Source organism: Pectinophora gossypiella, chromosome 6 (assembly GCF_024362695.1).
Source record: "Pectinophora gossypiella chromosome 6, ilPecGoss1.1, whole genome shotgun sequence".
Taxonomy (NCBI): Eukaryota; Metazoa; Arthropoda; class Insecta; order Lepidoptera; family Gelechiidae; genus Pectinophora; species Pectinophora gossypiella.
In genome coordinates, this window is record NC_065409.1 from 295,759 (window position 1) to 321,025 (window position 25,267).

General features: G+C 47.4%; 1 protein-coding gene across 1 annotated transcript; it reads right to left on the minus strand.

The window, feature by feature from the left end:
* Nucleotides 1-36: 36 nt before the first annotated feature.
* On the minus strand, nucleotides 37-25,267 carry LOC126367577 (eIF-2-alpha kinase activator GCN1). Its single transcript, XM_050011161.1, has 39 exons — nucleotides 25,174-25,267; nucleotides 24,996-25,098; nucleotides 24,432-24,627; nucleotides 23,849-24,038; nucleotides 23,287-23,439; nucleotides 17,900-18,152; nucleotides 17,488-17,666; nucleotides 15,832-16,032; nucleotides 14,731-14,892; nucleotides 14,338-14,497; nucleotides 13,389-13,718; nucleotides 12,822-13,015; nucleotides 12,324-12,502; nucleotides 12,074-12,203; nucleotides 11,828-11,908; nucleotides 11,239-11,462; nucleotides 10,792-10,976; nucleotides 10,252-10,422; nucleotides 9,782-9,912; nucleotides 9,515-9,651; nucleotides 9,116-9,332; nucleotides 8,638-8,871; nucleotides 8,220-8,414; nucleotides 7,815-7,943; nucleotides 7,288-7,411; nucleotides 6,838-7,074; nucleotides 6,528-6,707; nucleotides 5,991-6,280; nucleotides 5,546-5,741; nucleotides 4,771-5,285; nucleotides 4,192-4,329; nucleotides 3,784-3,936; nucleotides 3,318-3,506; nucleotides 2,815-3,080; nucleotides 2,087-2,408; nucleotides 1,641-1,871; nucleotides 784-1,464; nucleotides 440-670; nucleotides 37-203 (listed from the first exon to the last, which is right to left on the minus strand). The coding sequence occupies exons 1-39, from the start codon at nucleotides 25,186-25,188 to the stop codon at nucleotides 81-83; spliced, it is 8,025 nt and encodes a 2,674-aa protein (XP_049867118.1). The 5' UTR covers nucleotides 25,189-25,267; the 3' UTR covers nucleotides 37-80.

The following is a 25,267-nucleotide window of genomic DNA, read 5'->3' on the forward strand; positions in this document are numbered from 1 at the left end:
CTTGGGTTGATGGTGGTGAAATAAAAGAGGCGGTGATTATAAATAACATTAGGTTAATATAATTATATAGTGACTGATGCTCAACATATGAGCGTGCAGTCGAGCTCTTCCTGGCGGCTGTCGGGGTGGGCGCGGCGCAGTACCCGCGCCACCACGTCGCTCAGCGCCTCGCGCGCGCCCGCCTCTAGTAGCGCCGTGCATTGCTGCAACACACATGATTACATTACTCTTGGTCATACAGTATGTGACTTATGAGTGATTAATACAACATCCAAATAAGTAAGCCTTACTGTACTGTGTGTGTTAGCTTACATCATTTCTGCTTCTTCCATGGGACTGAGTATATACGGAATGAAGTAGAGTTAATTTTCAGAGGTATGATTTGTGTGGTGTTAAGGGACCATCTACGTTACACCACGGCTCCGTATAAGCAACACACCTGGTAATAGGTGTCGTCGTGCAGCCGCAGCACGTGGCGGAGCGCCAGCTCGGCGTTGGCGCGCACGTACGAGTTCTTCTCCTTGGTGCCGTTGACGAGCGCCGGCAGCAGCGCCCGCAGCACGTCGGCTCCCGGCGCCGCCGCCTCCGCCACCACTGGCGCCTCCAGCGCCACCATGCCCGCCGCGCGCGCCATGAGCTGCTTCACCTCGTTGCTCGAGTGGTTCATGCTCTGTGGATGGGCCACACTCGAAATTAAAACAGGTGTATTATAAAAAACAATATAATACTTAAGCAACTATGTTCATACAACAAACTTGTATAGTATTCCAGCGGAGTACTCACCCTAGCGAACTGTGATAGGATCTGTGGAGGAATGGGCCGGTCGTTCATGAGCAGGTACCGCATCAGGTAGCCGATGCCGCGGATGCCGTTGCACACTATCGGCGTCTTGTCGCTCTGCAGGTACGCGAGCAGCACCTTCTCCACCTTCTCCTCGTTGTGGTCCTTGTATATGATTTCGGGGTTCTCCTTGAGCGCGACGAAGAGCGCGCAGGAGCGGCCGTGCGCCAGCAACCAGTCGTCGGCGGCGGCGGCGGCGCCCAGCCCCGCGGCCAGCACGTGGTGCGTGACGGCCGCGTCGCGGTGGTGCGGCGGCAGGCAGTGCAGCAGCGCGCCCAGCACGCCGCCCACGGCGGCCCGCGTGACGTCGTCGGGGTGCGCCAGCAGCGAGGCGTGCGTGAACGTGGCCAGGATGGCGAGCCCCGTCTGCTCGGACATCTTGTCGCCGCCGGCCGTGATCACGGCGCGCAGCGCCTGCAGCATGGTCTCGCGCACGGCGGGGTCCTCGGCCGTCTTGGCCCAGTTCTGCACGTCCATGAACAGCAGGTCGGAGCGGTTGTGGATGATGACGAGCTGCGCGAGCGCCACGCCCGCCTTCAGCCGCACCGGCCTGTTGGGGTCGTGCAGTGCCTTCAGGAATGTCGTCTGTAGTTGCGGCAGGAACTGCTTCAGCATCACGCCCACCTGACACACACGCGATAAGGTTAACTCCAAATATTCCCATAAGCATAAAAGAACAAAATGATACAATCCGAGTTACAAATGTGGACAATGATGACCTTTACTTGTGCGCAAGCAAAGGTCGCTGGGTTGCATCGCGCGGCTATGTCAGCTCGATCACCTTGCCCACCTCAACATACCTTAGAGAGCAGTGAGGCAAGCGTCTCCAAGACTGCAGCCTTGACGCTGGAGTGGAACCGGTCGCCGAGGATGCGGATGAGCGGGCCGGTGACGTGCACCACGCTGGGCTGCAGCGCGCTGGCTGACGTCAGCTTGATCACCTCGCCCAACATCAGCGCCGCGTTTTCCTTGTCTTCCGGTAGCCCATTCAAGATCGACTCGCGGAATAACGGCAGGATTGGTGTTATGCCCTGGGAAGGAAAAGTTCATACAATTTATTTGCAAGAGTTAGTATAAACTGGAAATTCGTAAGAGCATAGCCAAGAACCAGGTCAAGAGTACTAAATCGACGAGCATGTATGAAGACTTTGATGGGAGTGGAACAAGTGAACGTGATGTGGTCTCTGTCTACCCTGACGGGAAACAGATGTACGTTATGTATTTGTAAGAGATCCTTATTACTCACTTTAGGCAAACAGAATCCGGGAAGGAGTTCCCCCTTGAGGTCGGACGCGGCGTATCTGACGGCTTGTCGGACGTCGACCACGTGAGCTATTTGTCTCTCCGCGTCCAAGGACTTGGTGAGCGCCGCGAGCGCCTCCCAGGCCATCTGCAGCACGTCGCGATCCGTCTCCAGGAACAGCAAGATGAATCCGCGCAGCAGCTGCGACACGTGCGGCGACACGTCGGCGCGAGTGTGCGTCACGAACGCGCATAGCAGGGCGGCCGCCGCGCGCTTGCGGTCGTTCTCGTTCGTTCGGATCGTTTCTAGAAGCGTGTCTATTATACTGGAACGAAAATGTGGGATGTAGAATATGCTAGTTTCCATCTAGGGAAATCCGTTATTTCTTACTAAACGTCAAAACACGAAATTACCATGGTACAAAAATACATTGTGAGGTCGTAGATTAACGTGATAAAAGGTCGCACTTATTATTGCGGTTTTTGATTGAAATGCAAAAAAAGTTAAATATAAAAAAGAGAACGTTTTTTGTCAGTTTTAGATCTGTCTTATAGGGTATCCACTGTAAATTGCAAATGCCGCTTTGGCACAACAGTTTCACGAATAAAAAGCAGTAAACACTTTTATCTTGCATAGTGGACCCGAGCCATAGAATAAGGAATAATATTACTTATAGAATGGCAAGTGTAGCTCTGAGCTAGGTTCGGTGTGTGCCCGGCTGGAGTACGCACCAGCGCACGCCGGCGGCGTCGGTGACGGGCAGCAGCGCGTCGCGGCAGTGGTCCAGCTCGCGCGCCTCCCGCGGCTGCGCGCGCGCCGCCGCCAGCGCCGCCAGCAGCGCGGGCAGCACGCGCGGCAGGTGGCGCGTCAGCGCGCCGCCCGCCGCCGCCGCCAGCGCCGACAGCGCGCGCGTGTCCACCGCGCCCGCGCCGCCGCCGCCCGCCGTCAGCACCGGCACCAGGTACGGCAGCACCGCGCGGGACTTGATCGTCATTATCTGGGTTTATTACAATGAGGCTTATTTGTACAAAAGGCGATCCCAAAAGAACGTCTGCCTGAACAAAGACATGCAATAGGTCTCCGCTCAGCGAAAAACGTTCGTTGCAAAGTTCGTGATTAATTATTTCGTGGCCCATATTGAACGAATCGTCAGTGGTATAAACGGCAGGATGTCGTCCGGTGCCTTTTTGCCGACTGTGGCGTCTTCCTGAAACCCTCGATATGCGGTATGCACCTGCTTGAGTCCATCGAGGGTGGCGTCGGCGAGCGCGGGGTCGGGGTCCTTGAGCCCCTCCAGCATGGACGGCAGGATGTCGTCTAGCGCCTTGTTGCCGATTGTGGCGTGGAGTGAATCGAACGTCCGCGCCGCCGCCAGGCGCACCTCCGGCAGCGGGTCGCATAGCGCCGTGCGTACTGTTGGTACCTACATGGAAAAACTACTGTTAATATGTCTTATACACATACAACTCTATCCCTCTCTATTTGAAGCGTTAAAAAAAACTGCGGGTTGCAGTTAGCAGACTTAAAACATTTGTACACAACTTTTCTACTAAACCGTTGGATTGGATTGTGAGTTTTATTTCTAGAATTAAAGTAGAGAATCCTAATGACGAGGTTAAAAATGATCCAAACAAATGTATCAGTGTATGAAATGTGAGTGTAAACAACATACAACACAGTATGTTTGAATGTAAACCGACCAGTCCGTCGGCGAAGCTGAGCACGGCGTCCCGCGAGGTGGACGCGAGGATCTCCCCGAGCCCGATGCACACGCCCTGCCGCTGGTCCGCGCGCTCCGAGCGCAGCCCGCGCTCCAAGATCGGCACTATCTCCGGCAACACGCGCTCGCCCAGCTGACAATATTACCATGTTACAGGTATAATTAAACATCTCACACACAGGGGAATGGAAATTTACAACAGTTAATCCGAATAAAGTTTCTCGCCAACTAGGCAGCCAGGCGATCACAGAAAGAGGCAACCATAGATTGTTCTTAGTTCGCAGCCCAGCCGTGTAGCGGGCAGGCTTACATCTAGGAGTGTCATGCAAATACTATCAAGATGTAAAGTTATATAAGAAATCGACGTAAAAGGGGGATTAAAACTGACCTTGCGCACTAAGTCTCCGAGCGTGCGAGCGGCCACCTGCCGCTTGTCGTAGCTGGTGGAGGCCAAGCATCCCAGCAGCAGACCGAACAGGGTCGGCAAGATCTCTCGCAGCGTCTTCGGAGTGTTTGTCACTACCACCTAAAACATTCATAGACATATACATATCTGTTTTGAGAAGAAAAGAGCACTGTTCTTTGAAACTATCTATGAACGTCAGATTTGTCACCGCATTCTATTTATAGTGGTAGCATCAAATAGAGGAGCAATTTACGATCTCGATCAACGCTTTTTGCTTTTCTTTGTACAATGAGATTTAGGCTGGCTTAGCTTTGCTGTAAGTCCATCGTTGCATGCCGTTGTCACCTATAATAGGGGTAATAATAACTTTGTTAATTTGTGAAGACTTGTTGTTAACTCTGTTGGTGACCTTTAAAAATAAATATAAAAATATATATGCATTGTAGAAAAAGGAGAAACACTGAAACCAGTTATCAATAGCCACCGATCACACCACAAAGTGTGTGTATGCAAGACCATAGGTGTAGAGGTGTACAGGACAAGGAGTCCCCAGCGCCTGACCTTCCAGACGTGCAGCGCGGCCTGGCGCACCATGAGCGCGACGTCGCTGCGGCCCATGTACAGGCCGGCCAACACGCGGTTGCGGCGCTCCACGCCCAGCGCGTTCATGATGGCCTTGTGCGACTGCTCCGTGCCGAAGTTGTCGTCCTCCGACGCCGTCTCCGTGCTCATCTTGCCCGACACGCCTGATATCCTATATAGTAGATCTCCGAGAAGTTGTACGGAGCTGTATCGGATGCGCCAGTTGTCGTCAAACAAGCCGCGCTCTAACTCTGGCAGCAATAATGTTATGGCGGATTCCGCGTAAAGGTTGACGATCCTCTGTCCGGCTTTGAGTGCGGTCTCTCGCACGTACTCGTTCTCGTCGGCGAGCGCCTTGAGGATGGGGTTGATGATCTGGCCGATGTAGGGCGTGAACTCGTCGGTGAACGCGCCCGGCATGTAGATGAACATCATGATGTACCCGTCCTTCACGTGCGGCGCGATGTCGGTGCGCTCCGCCGTTGTTATTATATCTGTCAACCACAACACATTGTTTACAAATGCAATAAACGTTTAGTAGGGTCTTCAAAGCTATCTCCTTCTATCATTCCTTTGTTTAGTGTTCTACGCCTTCTACTTTATTATCAAGAAGAAAAACTTTAATATCCAATGTAAACGTGCTTATACTAAGCACTCAGTATTTACTATAATCAGTTTGGACACCTGTTTTTCAATCTTATGGGAAGGTAACATAATTCATCATCATTCATAACAACTGATCAAAACAAGTCACCCGGCATGAAGCTGTGCAGGCGCTCGACTCCGAGCCCGGCGACCACCTCAGCCAGCCCCTGCGCGGCGCCGGAGCGGTCCACAGAGCTGGTCTCCGATGTCAACGTCTGCATCAACCACGGCAGCAGCTCCTCGAAGCAGCCCTCACCCATGCCGCGCACCATCGCGCCTAGCGCGCGAGCTGATACAGATCGCACCTGGGTAGTTGAGTAACAAATCGTGAATATCTTGACTTTTACATTTATTAGCGGAATAATTTCGCGGGGCTATTCTATACGCGATATAACGGGCCTTTTGACGACTCACGCAGTTTTTACGCGTAGTAAATCTAAGGGCGTAAAGTAAACTAAAAGCCTAAGCATGTTGATCGTACATCGATCGCTTATAGCTGAAGTAAATAACTTAAACTACACACTCAATTTACCGTTAATTCGCAAGTGACTTACTTCAGGCACAGGATCAAGCAGGGAACTCTTCAACCCTGGTATGATGTTCGGCAGGTATGGCATGAGATCCTTCTGGTCGGTGAGCGAGTACATGTTGCCGATGATCTGCGCGGCCATCTTGCGCGTCTCGGTACTGCGGTCGAGGAAGGCGCGCTGCACCACCGGCATGATGAGCGCGAGAGACGGCGCGTCGATGAAGTGCACGAACTTGGTGTCTAGCAGCGTCTGCAGGCAGGCCGACGTCTTGTTCGACGGGTCTTGAAGCGCTTGCAGGAGTACTGGCACAATCGCTGTGGGGGTAAGTGTGGGTGAGTAATTGAGTATGGCGATTCTTTGTTTTAGCTTATTAGGCGCCATCTTTGTTAGCATTTTCCCTGAATAAACTGAGTGCGATTCAATAACACTGTTTTGAGAGTTAGAAATTATCATGGATGTGTTAGTGTGATTCCCTTTTACATGATCTCTGATCGTTATTTGAGCAGTAGTCGAATTTTGAGTCTGTCAGTATTATTGTTTTAGAATGTCAAACTATATTACCTTGAATTTCGGGATTCCGGATGACGGAGCCGATGACTTTGAGCGCCTCGGCGCCCGCCTCCTGCACTCGCATGTGCGAGTCGCTCAGCACCTCGATCAGCTTGGGCACGATGCTGGGCAGGCACGAGGACAGCTGCTTCGGCGCGCAGTACGCCATCGAGCCCAGCAGCTCGATTGAACCTGTATTTAGAGTAAAATTAGGTAGTTTACATAGACGTACATCATCTGAATACCTTTTGAGGGCATTTTTCTTTTGTACAGATTTATAATCTGCTTGGTGTGAGTGTGTATGAGACGTTCGCGCACGCACCGGCCTTGGTGCGCCAGTTCTCGTCGTTGAGCGCAGCCAGCAGGCTGGGCAGCACCAGCTTGACGCCGTGCGCGGACAGGCGGCTCATGATGAGCTTGGCCGTGTCGTCGGCGGCGGCGCGCACGTACTGCGAGCTGTCTCCGAAGCACATCAGCAGGAAAGGCAGAATGTGCACCACGTACGGCTCGAACAGCCGGCCCAGCTTGAAGCACAGCATCTCGAACCCGAACAGGGCACCTGGTGATCAAATGACTTGTTTTATACAAAGGTAACAAGTTCAATAGTAAAATCATTTGGATATTGTTCTGAATTTTAAGCTAAAGCGGTTTTTTCTTTCGTTTGTCCTAAATTTAGTATGTATTGGAATTTTACGGCAATTATTACTTGGCCAGCCAAACGGAGCCAAAGACTCGCAAATAGTACATAATGTAGAGCAAATGTGTACTCTACCTTCTCGGAACTTGTAGTTCTTCTTTTCCTGAATAGCTTCAGTGAGTTTCCCCATGACGTCGAGTTGCTTCAAGGACAGGATGCCTAGACCCTTGATGATGCCAGCGATACCGTAAGCTGCGCCCTGCAAAGTAACTATTCATGAATAACATTCTACTGTTACTATTGTTTTAGTAATTGGTTGCACGGACAACTTTAAGACAGTATCGACATTTTGAAAGCATGCTCCATTCGTGAGAGTACTTATGTAGATATTATTTATTAGATAACATGAAAGAAGACGTTGACAAATACGATGACGGGAGTATATCAAAGCGCAATGAGAAGAGAAGCGGAGACTTGCGGAAATTACCAATGACAGAGCAACGAGAGCGAGAGAGAAGACACTCTGTCGCGACCTCTCTCGCAGTGATTGGTCAATTCCTGTACATCTCCGGTGTTCTCCGTTTCAGTAGAAACTGACCCTGAGACAACTCTCGAGGAGTCCATCAAAGACGAACACATGTTAATGTGTTACGGGTACCGACCTTCCTGTCTCCGTACTTCTCGGCGGTGAGCAGCTGCTTCATGAGCTTGTTAATGATGGCGGGGATCTCGTCCTCCAGCGCCGGCGAGTTCACCAGGTGCGGCAGGCAGTTGCTGACTGCTTCTTGCACCTACAACACATTATTATACGTTAAAATGCGAGACTATTTTCATAGACAGAATAAATAATCGAACAAAACTAGTAGTCTGACACATCAAGGACAATAGTCCTTGAAGGGTTGAAGTGGTTAGAGTCATACCACCACAGTAATGATATAGATGATCGAAAGTTGCGGTCCCAACGATCAATAGGACAGTCGCGCTGCGCCGCCGAACGATAAACAATCGTTGCTTATTCCAAAAAAGATTGTATTTGTGGAGATTTATGTTTGTGAAGGTGTAGCTACCTGCTGGCTGGGCGTGGACAGCGCGGCTATGAGCCGCAGCGTGATGGGCTTGATGCGCGCGTCGCCCGGCTCCAGGTGCCGCGCCAGCGAGCCCACCAGCAGCACCACGCACTGGCGCACCGCGTCGTAGCCGCCCGACTTGGGCGCCTTGTCGAGGAAGTTCTCGAATACTGGCAACTGACTGCTTAGCGTCTCCTAATGACGGAAGATTATATTGTGTTAGAATAGGGTCTTCGTAGTTTAATCGCAGTAATGACCTAGGCTTTAATTGAGTATTTACCAAGTTATGTAGTTTTTCGTTTGAACAGCGCACTTTTGTGCCGATCTCTAAGACATATATTTTTACTCGGCACATTTAAGTGATCATAATGTGAATAAATAAATGAGTATTCAAAGCATTAAAATACAGTGAACCAACCTTGCCATGTAGATCAACGATGGCCATAGCAGCGTTGAGCATCTCGGCGCGCACCTCTCCGCTGCGGTCGGCCAGGCCGCGCTCCACAAAGAAGCTCATAGCGTCCGGCACCGCGGCCGCCGTCAGGTGCGGCGCCAGCGCCTTCAGGGCCAGCGCCACGCCGCGCCGCGCGCCCCACTCGTCTACCGCTTCAGCTACCACGTGGCCAAACTGGTCGAGTTTCGCCGGGATCAGCTGGAATACGAAAATCGACGTTAGTATGGAAAAGAGTACACGAGATAGATTACGCCGCTGTATTACACATACGAGGGACGTAGGGATAAGGATACGGCGTACGCCTAAACCAGGCGCAGTAACTCCGCATATTCACAGAATGTTTCCTAGTCGTAAGGCAGCTTTGAAGAGCAAATGTCCTGCAACGCACTCATGGTGCTATAAAACTTGTGGTAGGTGGGTTTAATAATATGCGAGTACATACGGGCAGCTTGGAGGAGTACACCTGCTGCAACGCCAGCAGCACGGGCTGCGGGTCGGCATGGTCGCGCTGCACAGTGTGCGCCAGCGCAGCGGCGGCAGCGCGCTGCACGGGCTCGGCGGGGTGCTGCACCTCGGCCAGCAGCAGCGCAGACATCTCCGCCTCGCGAGCCCACTGCGCCGCTAGAGGCACGCTGTTCCATACTTCCTCTGCTAGTTTCCTGGACACGTACACAACACATACTACCTTATTAAGCATCAAAAAGCGCTCCAAGCGGAGACATCCCACAAAGCTTTTAAGTGGAAAATCTGTTATTGGCTTTGTTTTTGCAGCCTCTCAACTCCGCGTAACTGTAATGTACGCAATGATACTATAATATATGTCACGTGCATCAATTCTCACTTGTTATCCTCTGAGACGTCGAAGGTGGCGACCAGCAGGCGCATGGTGAGCGTGAGCGCGTGCTCGGGCTGCTCCAGCAACTTGCCCAGCCCCTCTGTCACGCGCAGCAGCGCTCGAAGCGCCGCGTCACGGACCACCTGCGAAATATCATTACAGTTGTAGGCCCGGATATTGAGCGCTGTATAGGGGAAGTATGCAAAAGACTGCATCGCAGAACAGCGAATGAAACTCGTTTATTTCTTGAATGGGAATGTTGTTGGCGGGTACCTCGAGCGGGCTCTGCAGGCCGGCCAGCAGGCACGTGACGTCATCGGGCGTCAGCTCGCCCCGCGCCGCGCACTGCGCCGTCTCCAGCAGCGCCGCCGTGCACGCCGTCTGCACGCGCCCGCTGGTGCTGCCTGACAACATACTCTCATTCATACACAGCTTTGTAAAACTTACACTCAGTGCAGTTGGAAATGAAACTAGAACAAAATTGGAAAAGATAATCTCTTGATAGCTAGACCAACAGTATGCTTCATTAAATTTGCATGATTAGAATGACAGCAGTACAGAAATATAGATACATTTTTGTGTTCTGGTGTTTAGGCAATCATTCCGGGAAATCCCGGTTCCGTAAATCCCGCAATTTGCTTAATAAATCCCGGGAATCCAGGGAAAAAAATCACTAAGAAACTGCAATACTTAGGAATTTTTGGTTACTCTATGGTGCCATTTGCCAAGGTGCAGTTACGTACTGATGAGGTCGATGAGCAGCCGGAACATGTGGTCGACGGGGAACAGTGAGGGATGCAACAGGTCCTGCGCGGGGTGGTCGCGCGCCTCCGCCAGCGCCGCGTGGCGCGCGATCACGTTGAGGCCGCACACCGTGGCCGCCTCGTCCGCCCGCACCGACAGGCTCGACAGACCTGCCACGTGGGGAGTTACGGGTATTTAGTCAAGGAGTATATTTTACTACCGTATGAGTTACATATCATGGTAGAGACTACCTAATAGACCGAGGGTAACTTGTCCGTTGTACCCGACAGTCTATCTGCTGACTGTTCATTATTTTGAGTATTAGTGTCTTTTGGAACTGTAAATATCAGGAACAAGGGCCATTGCAGATTACTTGCACAATAGTAAAATTTTTTGCTTTTTCTCTTGTATGGGTTGTCAATCCTGGCTTGGCTGTAGGCTCATCAATCCTGGTGTCAGTGTTACTTTTTTACTAGAGCCCATTTAATTTCACCAGGTCCGGCGTAGGTAGATAGTCACCAAGTAGGCTCCTCACTCACCCAGTTTGAGCAGCGGGAAGACGTAGCAGAAACCTGGCGCGGTGAAGTACTTGTCGTTGCCGGCGTCAGTGGCCAGGCGGTCCTCGGCGGTGGCCGCGTGCACCAGGTAGATGGTGCGTATTGTCGCGCGCTCCAGCGGCTCCTCCTCCCAACTCGGCTCCAGGTCGCACTGCGGCTTGTGCAGTCTACAGGGAAGTTAGTCAATGGATAAAATTAAACTGGCTGTTTTACGATACTACTGCGCATGCGCGTGGACGGATACGGAACGGATAATGAATGAATAGAATAGATAATAGGAATGGAACTACATATTTGTTGATATACCTTTGCATTAGCCAATTGGGAATATAGCCGTGAGCTTATGTTACGTTAGAATGCGTCTGGACGCAGTTTCAAAGTTTAGGAGTCAAAAATTTTGCAATAGAAACATAAAAATGAGCGCCGTACCTGATAGTGACCCGGGCGATGGTGTCCCCGAGCGCGGCGTGCGCGGGCAGCAGCGCGGGCCGCAGCGCTGTGTAGAGGCGCGCGGCGCCGGCCGCCGCCAGCGGGCTGCGCAGCGCGCCCAGCACGGCGCCCACCACGCGCCGCGCGCGCATGCGCAGCGCGTGCGGGGACCCGCGCTGCACGGCGCGCACCATGTGCACGGCGATCACCACGCGCCCGTCCAGCTGTACCGTGAGCATTACATCATACTAACCGAAGGTGTGTTATTGTTATAAATCTTTGGATAAAATTGTATGCAACGTCGCCCAATCTATCCGCGCCGTAGCGCAGCGGCCGCACGCACCAAAATACGGGTCTAGGTGCTCTTTCATCGTTAGGGTGGTTTCGACTGAAGCGGAGACGAAACTCCAAACACACAGATCACATCGTGCGAGAAAGCGAGACAAAAACGCTCTATCCCTCTTTCTTTCTGCTGTGGAAATGCTTCAATAAGAAAAGATAAAAATCAAAGGATTTGACACAAGTTGAGCTCCCGTTGCTATATATATATAATTTGACCTTTGAAACAGGTTCAATGTATAGTGTTTACCTCAGTGAGCCGCTGTCGTATGGCACTCTCCTTGGCTAGTTGCGCTTTGATGGCTTCCTTCTGCTTCGCTGACAGCGGCACCTGCACACACAATCACATTGTCACGTGGAATAGACTTTTTGCGCAAGTTTAGGGGTTTAGGCAGTAAGTAGATTTTGAGCCATGGTGATTGATCCTCGAGCTGTTCCTTGTCCGCCTGGACCACGCTTCAGGTTAATCATTTGTTTCCAAGATGCTGCGTGTTACCTCCTTGAGCTTGCCCTCAGTGCGGCGCTTGTCCTCCAGCTCGCGCCGCAGCTGCTGCTCCTCCAGCTGCTCCTTGTAACTGTACGCCTTGCTCTCGCGCTTCAGGTTCATCTCCTTCGAGTCTTCATTGCTATACACATAGACAAATGTTTTAAATTGTATTCCGACTATTTACATCAAAAATAGCATATTAGAATTTGGAATTAGCAGAAAAGTATCGAGTTTCCAGAATATGGGTTGTATATCTCACCCGGGCACGGAGCTCTTGTCGTATAGTTCTCCCTCGGGCATGAGGTAGGTGAAGTACTCGTCTCGGGTCACGCGCAGCAGGTCCGGCTCGCTCAGCGCCGCCACCGCCAGGTCCACGCATGCGCCCGCTATCTGCTCTTGGTTCGTGGCTACTAGCGTCGACACCACATTCGACACCGTCTGTAGAGTTGAACGGAATATTAAATTACAGTTCAATTAGCGATAGGGATTGGCTTGGCAATAGACTCGCCCCCTATTACATGGGTCTTAAACATAGCTGGCGAGGAATGGATGTACTATACCATACACCTCTGCCTATCCCTTTGGGGATACAGGGGTGATCCTATGTTATGTTGTAATTAGCGAAATTTTAAGCTCGCTACAAACTCATATCTGTGCGGGGCGGAGGGTCGCTTCTATTCAGCAGCAGTATCATCGTGTATGGTATGATACAGCTCTGGATTGTGTCGGGTTGTGTCCCAGTGAAGGAGTCGCTGACCTCATTGGGCGTGTAGTGCGTGACGTAGGCGTCCCGTAGCTGCGCGGCGTGGCCGGCCACGAGGCGGCGCGCGTCCAGCTGCAGCCGCGCCAGCAGCCGCGGCCAGGCGCGCGCGTCGCGGCCCGCCGCCAGCGGGTGGTGGCACGGCCGCAGCGCGCACACTGCCAGCTGCTGCGCCTCGTCTGACGAGTACTCTGGGACATACAACATACGGATCATGACTTTTATAGCACATAAGGAAACCCACAAACAGATAAGATCGAAAAATTCTGTATATAGATGCTATGCATAGATGGGATTCGAACGCACAATGATGCATGTAATTACAATCAAATCGTTTATCACACCATTAGCTACATTTCCGTTGATAGAAGGGTAAATCAAGGTATAAAAAGTGTTATTCTATGGCGTTATGGTAGTATTTTACGAATCGTCCGTACGGTGGATGTACCTGTTGTGTCCGGCCAAGTTATGAATGCCACCCGAGGCATAATCCTGACTTTTCAAAGAACAAGAAACCACCAAGTAATAGAACATACATAATGTCAACAAAGATGAGGATCTCACCTTTGTATGAGCAGATCGCCTTCACGCAGTCCAGCAGCATCTTGCCGGTGACCTCTCCCTTCTCATCCGGCGTCGTCTTCTCCTTGCCCCCCAACACCTTTCCCTCTTCCACCACCTCGTTCAACTTCGTCATCAGCTTCATTGCCACTGGGGCTCTATCCTTCTGCCCCACTAACTCTTTCACTTCCTCCAGCGCCACTTTCCTGACAGCCCTACTCGTCGACAGCAACACCAATACAAACGCCCGGTAGGCGGGAGAGTTCTGCTCGCTGGCAACACTGGGATAGTTCTCTAATACAGTTCTGCAGAGCAGCACCACCTGTATTAGGACTATAAAGGGGTAACTGTTATAGTGTAATGTTGCTCTCTCCAGGTCTAACGCGCTGGTACTCAGCGCGCAAACAACAACAGCACAAAGATGGCGAGTAATTATGAAAATAATAACAACAAGCATTTCGTACAATGTTGCCCACAAGACTAGAGGACACATTACATAAGGCAATCTTACTATATTTCTTTATCATTAATATTCAAATAGATTAAATTTTAATATATTTCTGAACTATTTGGGAAGTCTATTTAGGATTCACTGCTCAATTAAAGTTATGCATATACAATATTACTTTCACTCGACGTAGTACACACTGTGCCTGGCAGGTGGGTTTATTTATTTATTTATTTTTGGGTTGTGTATTATGTACACAGCTTTATAGCTGTAGATAAATGATTTTTTTAAAGAACCTGTACACGTAGTTTTGGTAGTGCAAATATTTTATGAACACATTTTCGCCGACCAAATTGTATTGTCTATGAGGGCCTTTTTTGTAGCCTTTAGAAACACATGTGCAGGCTCATTCAAAAAACACCTTAATACATAAGCACGCACATAGCAAACATACGACAGCCAAACCAATAAGCCTTCAAAGCAAGGATAAGAGTGGTGTATTACTGTCGTCCGAGGCGGCGGCGATGACGCGGTCGTGCAGCAGCACGTGCTTGTCGGGGTGCGCCAGCGGCGTCCACACGCCGGCACGCGCCGGCAGGGAGCGCTCGCTGTCCAGTAGGCACAGCGCCAGCGCCGCGCAGATGCCCTCGGATACCACCAGGTGCTAGGGTGAACAATAACATAAGTGTCTGACAGAAGTAATACTATCTGTCAGATCAGTGCCTGATAGAAGTGTGTAAAATGTGAAGTGTACTCTTTTTGGATGAGGATAACTCGCAGACCAATACATGTTTGGCCTATACGACGTTTCAGAGGAGAGAAGCTGTGTACAATAGTGGAAACCCCTCGACGCGAGGGAGACATGTCCAATGAATTGTTATGAGATTTAGAACAGACCTGCAATGGGTTCTGTGCAGCCTTCTCGACGGCCTTCAGCAATGTGGGCGACAGCTCGTCGCGCTGAGCCTGCGTGGCGACGCAGCGACGCAGCGCGCGCGACACCAGCGACACGTACGCGCACCGCACCGTCTGCGTTGTATTCTTGCCGTTCAGATTCTTCTGTGGGGGGAAAGGATCCATTTTAACAACTTTGGTATTACGGACGAATCTGCGTCTGATTCGCTGTTGATCAACCCTATAAAAACACGGTTGCCATGGCTCAGTACGACCACCATCTTCGCATTCGCACGTTACGTAACGGCTGCTAACCGAAATAGTCGAGTAATGATAATCAGTCGCAATGCGCGTGCATGAAGTCAAGTAAAATGCGCGCGCAACGAACATACACGCTACACCGAAATCAATAAACGTAAGACGTCGGCGTAGGCGGTGACGGGATATTATAAAATTTGTACATATTGTTATAGAAGATGCAATTACCTTTTTATTTGTCAATTTTGTCAATGTAGAATGTCCTTGTTTCCTAATCATCGAATATAAGCTTCCATGAAGATTAGTATTTTACTGAAATCGAGTGGTTGTACAAAGTCAAACAAGTCGCAACGCTGGCGCAACAATTTTCACCCTAGTAGTCATTAAATAGGAGGTCGGTAAGAATATGGTGGTTTAAATTGCATCACTCCTTGCAACGAGTCTTCAATGCTTCTTGGGATTAACATACTGGCAAAGCCCGCGCAAATAAGTCGCAATACGCGCATTTTCAAATGACAATAATCGAGCGTAGGCGGCAAAAGAAAGATTAAGAACATCAAAATTACAATCCTTGAATAAATATGAAGGTGCGTAGTGCACAGGCTGGATGTTGGACGTCAGGGTGACAGTCATCTATCAGGTTTATTGATCCTACAGGCTGGATACCAGGGAGCGCTGTGTATGGATTCTTTCATTGTCCAATTATTCAATTCAGAATAAAGTAATGACGCAGTACAGCAATATACTATTTTCGGATATGGTACTTCATATCAAGATATAGATCATTTAGATTTAGTCGTAGACTCGTTGGAGCGTGTATGACAGTAGTATGAAGGGACTGTATACCTTGTAGATGTCGAGCAGCTGCTGCGGCAGCGCGGGCGTGGGCAGGCGCTGCAGCCAGCAGTGCAGCGCGTCGAGCGCGTGGCACAGCGTGCGCTCGTGGGACTCGCTGTCCAGCACGCGCGCCGTGGCCGCCGCCGCCTCCGCGAACAGCTTCTCCAGCTCCTCCGCGCCCACGTCCAGCTCGCTCAGCGCGCTCACGCCCTGCGACAACATCTTGTTTCAGTACTCAATTCAAAAATGCAAACTTCACCCGCCGATTGCACCGATTGTTTCGGCGTTCCGAAACGAACAGACCCCGGCCGGGAATCTAGCCTTTAGCCTAGACGCAGCCTCGCGGGCCCTGATTGGAGAACTAATTATAGCTCACTCGATGTTGCACACGGACGCACACATCGGATGTCATAAATCACGGCCACGTGCGAAGGACGGTATCCGGCGTCCCTCTCTGGAGCACGCAACAGGTCGAACATGCTCGCGATCAATCCAGCTCGTTCATTGGCGGGCTTTGTATCCTTTATAACTAGCGCATGCGATGTGAGCTCGCGAGTTATTGATTCGCAGGTGAGCGATGAAAGTGAAAGTTCGGTCCTACTGCGTCGTGGGTGTGCATGCTTTTTTTTGTTTACTATGTGTTGCAAGCTGTATCTTGAAGTTTTACCACCGATTATTTTTATTGTTTGTTTTTTAATTGAGTGTTGCTAGCAGAATGTGACGCAATGGAATGTAATATGTGGCTGAAACGACACAAAATGTGTCTATTAATATGTTTTTATTGAACCTTTTGTCTTTAAAAATGATTTAATGTCTTTAATAAACGCAGCGATGACGAATATTTATGAACAAATTTTAAAATATATACGCTTAGGATTTTTCTTGATTATTAAGGAGCAGAATATGCAATTAACTGTACGATAGGTTTCTGATGGGTTTCTTGCGATCCACAGATTACTCTCAATAGACACAGCATACCAAGCGAAAGTCGTGCACTGCACATATTTGCATTTATACATATTTCCTCTAACAAAGGCTCCTGATGCGGTGTCTACTGGAGTTGACCTGTGATGGGGCGTAAAGACTAAAATATTTTTTTGATAAGAACGACAAGAGGCGTGGTTAAAAAGGCCACATCAATGCGAGGATAAAAACTAGCAGTTGAAATGGAGGCGGCAGCACTGTTGAGTGTTCCTAAATTTTGTCAGTTTTCCATACGGTCAAGCTAAAATTCGTAATAAATTGCTATAAAAAGCGGTGCAATGTGGAGTGCGTCCCGTTTGAAGAATGAGTTACGAAAAAGAAAAACAGCCAGTAGGCAAAAGGCAGATTTGATTGAAAATATTTTCTTTTTAGATTTTTTTTCCGATCTTTAGGGATCTGATCTATGATTTTGCACTTAAACGCTGCGCAAAGGGTTATCGTTGGAAAATATAACCAAAACAATATGTTTGTTTACTCAAATAGTACGGGGAACTGTCAAAATTTAAGAATACTCAACAATAGCGACACCTCTTGGGAGAAATGGGCAATTTTTATCCTCATTATTTTTTGACATTGCGCATTTAATTTTACATGCGCAAATGTCAAATGGCAATATTGCTTTTAGATGAATAGCTTGTATGTGGCCCTTTGACCCCTTGTGGTGGCGTGCGCCGCGCGTACGTGCAGCACGGCGATCTTGTCCTCGCTGGAGGTGAGCTTGCCCCCGGCGCCGTTGTACTCGGCGAAGCTGTGCGCCAGCAGCGCGCGCGCGCAGCCCGCGTGCGCCACGCGCCGCGCCAGCCGCCGCAGCGCCGCCTGCGCCCACGACCGCACCCACTCGTCCTTGGAGTGCAGGTTCACTGCCCGGGTAACGTCCATTACATTTACATTTCTTATAACTGATTTCTTATTATATCTCTAGATTTACAAATAATCCTGTCAGTATAAAGTTCTGTTGTTGTTAAAGTTCGGTTGATTGAGGGGAGGTCTGCGCCCAGCAGTGGGACATATACAGGTTGTTGTTATTTATCTACGGACCTCGGTCACATTACGAGCCGATACCCTTATGACAGTATCCGTAGATTGTACTCACCGATCAAGCTCTTCCCGATGTCGACGACGATCCCGTCGAGATGCAGCTGCAGGTTGTGCAGCACCTCCCCCACGGCCTGCACGGCGGTCTCGGGCGAGCGCAGCAGCGCCTTGTGCAGCGCGGGCGCCAGCGTGGCCTGCGCCGGCTCCCGCGGCGTCGCGGCCAGCAGCGCGCCGCAGCCGCGGATGTACGCCGCTAGGGGGCGCGACTTCACGCTGATCAGGCTCTTTATGAAGCAATCTAGCATCTTGCTCTGAAAAGTTGAAACGGACAAATCTTATAAGTCTTGTCACTATAATGTACAATATATTCAACTTTAAGATTACTTGTGGCTCTGCCCAGCCCATTAGGGATTACGGGCGTGAGTGTATGTATGTAATCACTTGCATGTTACGATTACAGTCTAATCAAGAAAAAGGAGCAGCCTGTACATGGACTGGAACTGGTTCTGTTCTCTTTAAATACATGTACGACTGGCGTATTGTTTGGAGTATCGGGGAGGGATACGGGGAGGGATACGGTACACACATAGGTAAGAGCGATGTACTGCCGTGTCTACCGGGTGAGCTGCAATATCCTACTACCCACAACATTATTTTTATTTTATTATGTTCTGTACTTTAATTGTTCTTGATGTATATAATGTTTTTGTTAATTGATTGATGACAGGAAACCTAGCATCGAGACAAACCATTCCTGGTTTAGCGATGCTATGCGTCAAAACTGTATACCTACTCAGTTTATCAAATAAATAAAAAAAAAAAAAAAAAAATGTAAGTAAACAATTATTAGGTCTGTCAAATGTCAATGGAAGCAGAAGTGCTCTCGAAGTTAAATTAAAAATAAGTGCAAAAAAGTGATATTATTGTTTAAGAACATTACCAAAGTGGGACCAAACATCTGTGAATTGTGTGATATTGTTATCCTTGCGTGAAACACTAATTTCAAAACCTAAATAGTGCTAAATATATTGCAAGTGACATCTCGCATAATTTCCGAAAGAAAAAAAATAATAATATCTACCCTCAATTCATTTTTCCTTACTAAATTATAGACAATGAACTATATTCAGTGTTGCCATAAATAACAACATAAAAACTCCCATTAAACATAATTTACCGGAAGTGGCTGACCAGGCTTCCGGTAAAGAAAATGCTACTGGCTTAAGAGCAAATACTGGGAATAATCAAAATGTACTCGGAAAAGTGTCCTTACCAAGAACTAGACAACTTTCGCTTGGATCTCAACCAAGTACAATAGAAAAAATCAACCTTGATCCTGAAAATCAAAAAATTGACTCAGGAAATGACTGGCAAACTGTACCAATCCTCCGCCAATATAAAAATAGGCAAAAGCGAATGAGATTAAGCCCCACACCTTCGCCTGAAAAAGAAATTCAACTACAAAACAGATATTCTCCACTACAAGTAGACAGTGAATCTGAAGCTACCCCTCAAGTGAGAGTCTCAAAACCGCCACCAATTATTCTCTACGGAATAACGGACATAACAAAACTTAAAAGTGTAATTGATGCTGTATTGCAAAAGTCAGATTATGCTTTTAAAATCGTCACCAAAAATCAACTGCGCATAACATGTAACAATATTGAAAGCTACAAGAAGTTCATGACCATAGTCCGAGAAAAACAGCTGATTGGGCACACATTCAATAGAAAAGACGAAAGACCGTATAGGATTGTCATTAAAAACCTACACTCATCAACACCAATAGAAGCCATAAAATATGCTATTGAGGAAACTGGAAATCTGATAAAGGGCGAAATAATAAATGCCAAACACCGTACAACCAAAGTACCTTTGTCAACGTGGTTTGTAAATCTTGAACCGAGTCCAAATAATGGAGCGGTAAAAGATTTAAAATACATATACCACACTTCAGTGAAAATCGAAGAACCAATACGCAAAAAAAGTATTCCCCAATGTAAACGCTGCCAACAATATGGCCATACAAGAAACTATTGTATGAGACCACATAGATGCGTTAAATGTGCAGAAAACCACGATACGGCAGATTGCCCAAAGAAAGACCGAAATACTCCAGCAAAATGTGCCTTATGCCTTGGAGAGCATCCAGCTAACTACAAGGGCTGTAGAGTCTTCTTGGAAATACAAAAGAGAAAGCTCACTCCCAGGCTCCCTAATAAAGCGCCGACGAAACCAAACCAGCTAACAGAAAGTTTTCCTAAAAACATAGAAGATCCGCAACTAATTGATGAAAATGAGAAGCAACACAAAACCTACGCACAAGCTACTGCAGCAAAATCAAGCAGTCTTGAAACAATCCTTTCAAAGCAAGCCGAAAGGCTAGATAAGCTAATCGACCAAATGGGCACCTTAATGGGTATCCTGACAACACTCGTGAGCAAACTAGCCCGATAATAATAAAATGGCTCTCAAAATTGCCACTTGGAACATCAATGGATTACTATCCAAGAAACATGATGTCGAAATCCTGTTAAAAGTGCATCAACTGGATGTATTACTAATATCCGAATCCCACCTAACGGATAGAACAAAATTTGTCACAAATGGATACACCACTTATACAACCCATCACCCAGATAACACCGCACATGCTGGAACAGCAGTAATTATCAAAAACACTATAAAGCACCAACTCCTCCCAGAATATAGAACGAACGCGATACAAGCCACATCCATAATGGTATATGACAGACATAGTCCACTGACGCTTTGCTCGCTCTACAGTCCCCCCAAAAAAAGAAGACAACCAGAGATTAGTGATGAATGCTACGACGCTCTGTTTCAGACACTGGGCAACAGGTTTATAGTGGGCGGCGACTGGAACGCCAAACATATAGCTTGGGGTTCACGGATAACTCTTACCAGAGGGCGAAATCTGAAGAAAAGTATTGACAAAAACCACCTGAAGATACTAACTACTTGCCAACCAACATACTGGCCAACAGACCCGAGAAAGCTACCTGACCTACTCGACTTTTTTGTGTATAGAGGAGTGTCGTCGCATTTCCTGGAGGTAGAAGGCTGTCACGATACTTCATCTGATCATTCACCGGTGATCCTAACGTTAAGTACCACCATAATTAAAAAGCCTATAAATTCGTACTTATACAACGCACATACGGACTGGCATGGTTTTAGAGAGCACATAAACAGGTACATCAACTTGAAACTACCCTTGAAGTCTGACGACGATATTGAAGCCGCTACGACCTACGTAACTAAACTTATACAGAATGCAGCCTGGCAAAATACTCCAACTCAATCCTCTAGAAAATCAAATGACACACTTCACGTGCCCCAAGAGGTGAAAGTAAGAGTTTTAGAGAGACGGAGACTTCGCAGAGTATGGCACCGTAGTCGTCATCCTGCAGACAAGAGAGCCTTTAATAAAGCGGCTGCCGAACTGAAACAATTTCTGATTCAAGTTGAAAACGATACTCTACAGCTCCACTTAGAAAACTTAACGCCATCAGCTCCAGGCAAAAGCGAATACTCGTTATGGAAAATTACCAAATCATCCCAACAACCACAGACAGCCCAACATCCTTTAAAATTAGAAAACGGATTGTGGGCCAAGACAGATGAGGACCGCGCGGAAGCTTATGCCAACTTTCTAAGTGGTGTCTTCACACCGAACGACGATGTGGGCATGATGGAAACTGACGCCGATGTACTATCGTTCCTTGATAGCGACCTTCAGCTGAGTCCACCTATTCGATGCTGTACACCTGGAGAAGTATGCCGCACCATTCAGAAATCAGAACTGAAAAAGGCCCCAGGATTTGACCTTATTACCGTTGAAGTATTGCGAGAACTTCCAAGAAAGGCCATTGTCTTTATAACACAGTTATTCAATGCTATCCTAAGATCCGGTTACTACCCCAGCATCTGGAAGGTGTCACAAATAAAAATGATCCCCAAACCAGGAAAACCACAACATCTCACTTCATCATACAGGCCTATAAGTTTGCTACCAGTACTGTCCAAAATTCTGGAAAAAATTATATCCACTCGCTTAAATACTTACCTAAATGAAAGCATCGTCATACCCGAACATCAATTTGGATTTCGAAGTAAACATTCAACAGTGGAACAAGTTCATAGAGTTTGTAATCACGTAAGAAAAGCTTTGGAAACAAAGGAATACTGCTGTGGTGTCTTTCTAGATGTACAACAAGCATTTGACAAAGTCTGGCACGAGGGCCTACTATTCAAACTAAAAAGATGTCTCCCGCATAACATGTTCATGCTTCTGAAGTCCTACATCAAAGACCGCGTCTTCTTTGTCAAAATTAATGATGCGACGTCAAACTACTACGACATCAAGGCTGGAGTCCCTCAGGGATCAGTCCTGGGCCCTTCGTTGTATTTAATGTACACAAGCGATGTGCCAGATTCGAAAGACGTCACGACCGCAACATTCGCTGACGATACGGCAATACTGGCATCTAACACCAGCCCAGCCACAGCTTCGAGCATAATTCAGAAACATCTTGATAAGATTCATACCTGGATGAAGAAATGGAGGATAAAGGCCAGTGCAACCAAATCCCACCAAGTAACCTTCACCTTGCGAAATGAAAACTGTCCAACTGTGAAGCTAGGAGATGAAGAACTACCCCACAACACATGTGTCAAGTATCTTGGGTTCCACTTAGATCGCAAACAAACATGGAAGACACACATCCAAAATAAGCGAGATGAACTAAATCACCGGTACAGATCACTAGAATGGCTTTTGGGAAGAAGATCTCGACTATCTGTCAATAACAAGCTATTGATTTATAAAGTAATACTGAAGCCAGTCTGGACCTATGGTATCCAGTTATGGGGAACCGCAAAAACCTCCAACACAGAGATATTACAAAGATATCAGAATGGTGTACTCAAAGCCATAGTAAATGCCCCTTGGTTCACAAAGATGGATGAAATCCACCAGTACTTAAACATTCCTACAGTACGAGAGGAGATAAAAGCGATGACCGCAACCTATAGGGACAGGATTGAACTTCACCAAAACCAACTTGCCCAAGTTTTAAGCGAGCCACTGCAAACAAGACGATTGAAGAGATCCTACACTTGGGATAACCTGTAGCAATCTACAGTAATCTACATGCAGGCATCCCAACAATGGGCGGGCATGCCTTACACGCCAATACTGCTTAGCAAAAAACTGCTTATGGTTGGAAAACCGATCGCAAGTTAGAGAGGAAAAAAAAAAAAAAAAAAAAAAAAAAAAACAATTATTACTTAGTGGACAAGATTGGATGTCTAGTACAACATTATGTATATAATGTGACAGGAATTATTGTAGATTGGTAGCAAATGGCACTAAATACATGGTCGTAGTCTACGTGACAGGCATTGTAAGCAAGGTGTTACCCTGTCGCTGTCGCTGAGCGCGGCGGCGGCGTGTCGGCAGAGCGCGGCGTACATGACGGGCAGGTGCGGGCCGGCGTCGGGCGGCGCGGCGCCCAGCGCCTGCCACCACAGCTGCTCGCGCTGCCGCCCCGCCGCGCGCCACATCGCGTGCAGCTGCAGACATTACAATAACACATTGTTTCAAGTCAACTATATTTGCTTCCTGAAACTTTTATAAAATGCAAGACCATGTTGAAAGACTTGGTAGAAAAAATGTGAAACTTACTTTGAATTCAAAGTTCCTCCAGTCAATACAAAAATAAAACCAATTTACAAACTAAATAAAGGGCATGGTGCAAAACTAAGAGTTTTGCTATTTAGAAATAAATAAATTCTTTTGTTTGAATAAAAATAAATATTTGTTTGCTATAAGATCGAGGAACAATTTATAAAATAATTACAAACACTTTTTTAGACTTAATGAAAATCAATAAGTATTATAATCACTATGGCAAGGAGTGGGTGTACCCACCCTTCCAGGATACAGGTGTGATGCTCTGTTATGTGTGTTATAGTCACTCACCATAGTGTAAGCTTTGTCATGTTTCCTTTTGTCCCCATAGGCCACGACAACAGCCAACAAGTTGGCCTGTGTCAGCACCAGCGTGTTGTAGTCTATGTCTTCATCCTTCTCTTTGGCAGCCTTCAGTGCATTTTCCACGAGCACTGTGGTCCAGCGGAGAGCTATCAGCCCAGTTTGACTTGTACTTTTTCTGTAATATTATCAAATACTTTCTTATCTATTTTTAATTGCAATAATATTGTGTAATAGTATTGTGCAATATTATTGTGTAATATTTTTATGCAAAAAAAAAAATTAGTGCCTTTTTGAAAAATCACATTTCAATTTGAATTTTGTTTACAAAACTTGCAATAGACAAACTTCAATCCCTGTGAAAATTGATGCTCTTGATTTTTACCTGGATTGAAATTAATTGAAATAAATTTAGGTTTTGATATAGAAAATGACATTGGAATTGTTTTCACTGTAAGGCAGTGTTAAAGAGTTGCTTGAATTGCTTTAAAAAAGAAGCTTTTGTACCTATAATAACTTTAATTAAAGGTCATATCACTAATGAAACATAAATAATTTCTATAGCACTTACGATGCAGCAGTATGCCTTAACTGGGTGGAAATGTCGAACATGAGCGGCAAGAAGTTCTTGAAGGTCCATTCTCTGTATCTTTTGGCCAAAAAAGCCAGTAAGTTCTTCACATATGACTGGGATGTGGAATCCCGATACCGATCCAAAGTGAGGGTCAACACACGACATATAAACCTCACTACTGGCTCTGTAATATCTAACAAGACAGAGAAAAGCATATTAAAAATACAATAACATTTCTAATCTTATTTAGAAATATGCAGATGGAAAAAAATAGCGCTAACATGTTTGTAGAACATCTCTACAAAAACATCCTAAAGTCCTATTCCACCTGTTGTAACATTCACATATGATGCAATTGTACATTTGCATGGTATGCATACATCTCACAACATGTATTGAGAGTTCAATGTCCCCAGCCACAACATCCCAGGTATGGATCAATACAGCTAGATCCAGCTGGGTCCATATAACCTAAACATAAACACCTATACATCATGAAGCTAATATATATACCAACATTGCTAAGGGTCAAAACAAGTTACTTAATACATTTTCTTTTACCTGGAGTCGATAAAACGTCCTGAATCTCTTGAATAACCCTGCGTCGTTCTTTCAAACTTGCAGTCTGGATTTTAAATGGTATATCTCTCAATCTCTTCTGCACCTGTGGGTCAGACAACCGCTAATGTATAGCCACTTTATTCCACTATAACATCTAACTCAACTGTACTGATATTACCTCGTTGTCTGCCATTTTTCAGCAACATTCAGATTGGATTTTGTTAGAAAAGCACACGTCCCTCCTTGCGGCTGCCGACAACCACAGACAAAAG

Bases quoted from the DNA above. Each gene is read 5' to 3' on its own strand.
- LOC126367577 (XM_050011161.1), bottom strand. The intron at 10,977-11,238 runs GTACGGCGCTCA...ACTTCCCTGTAG, and splicing joins ATCGCCCGGGTCACTATCAG to ACTGCACAAGCCGCAGTGCG. The intron at 10,423-10,791 runs GTGAGTGAGGAG...CCCACGTGGCAG, and splicing joins CTTCCCGCTGCTCAAACTGG to GTCTGTCGAGCCTGTCGGTG.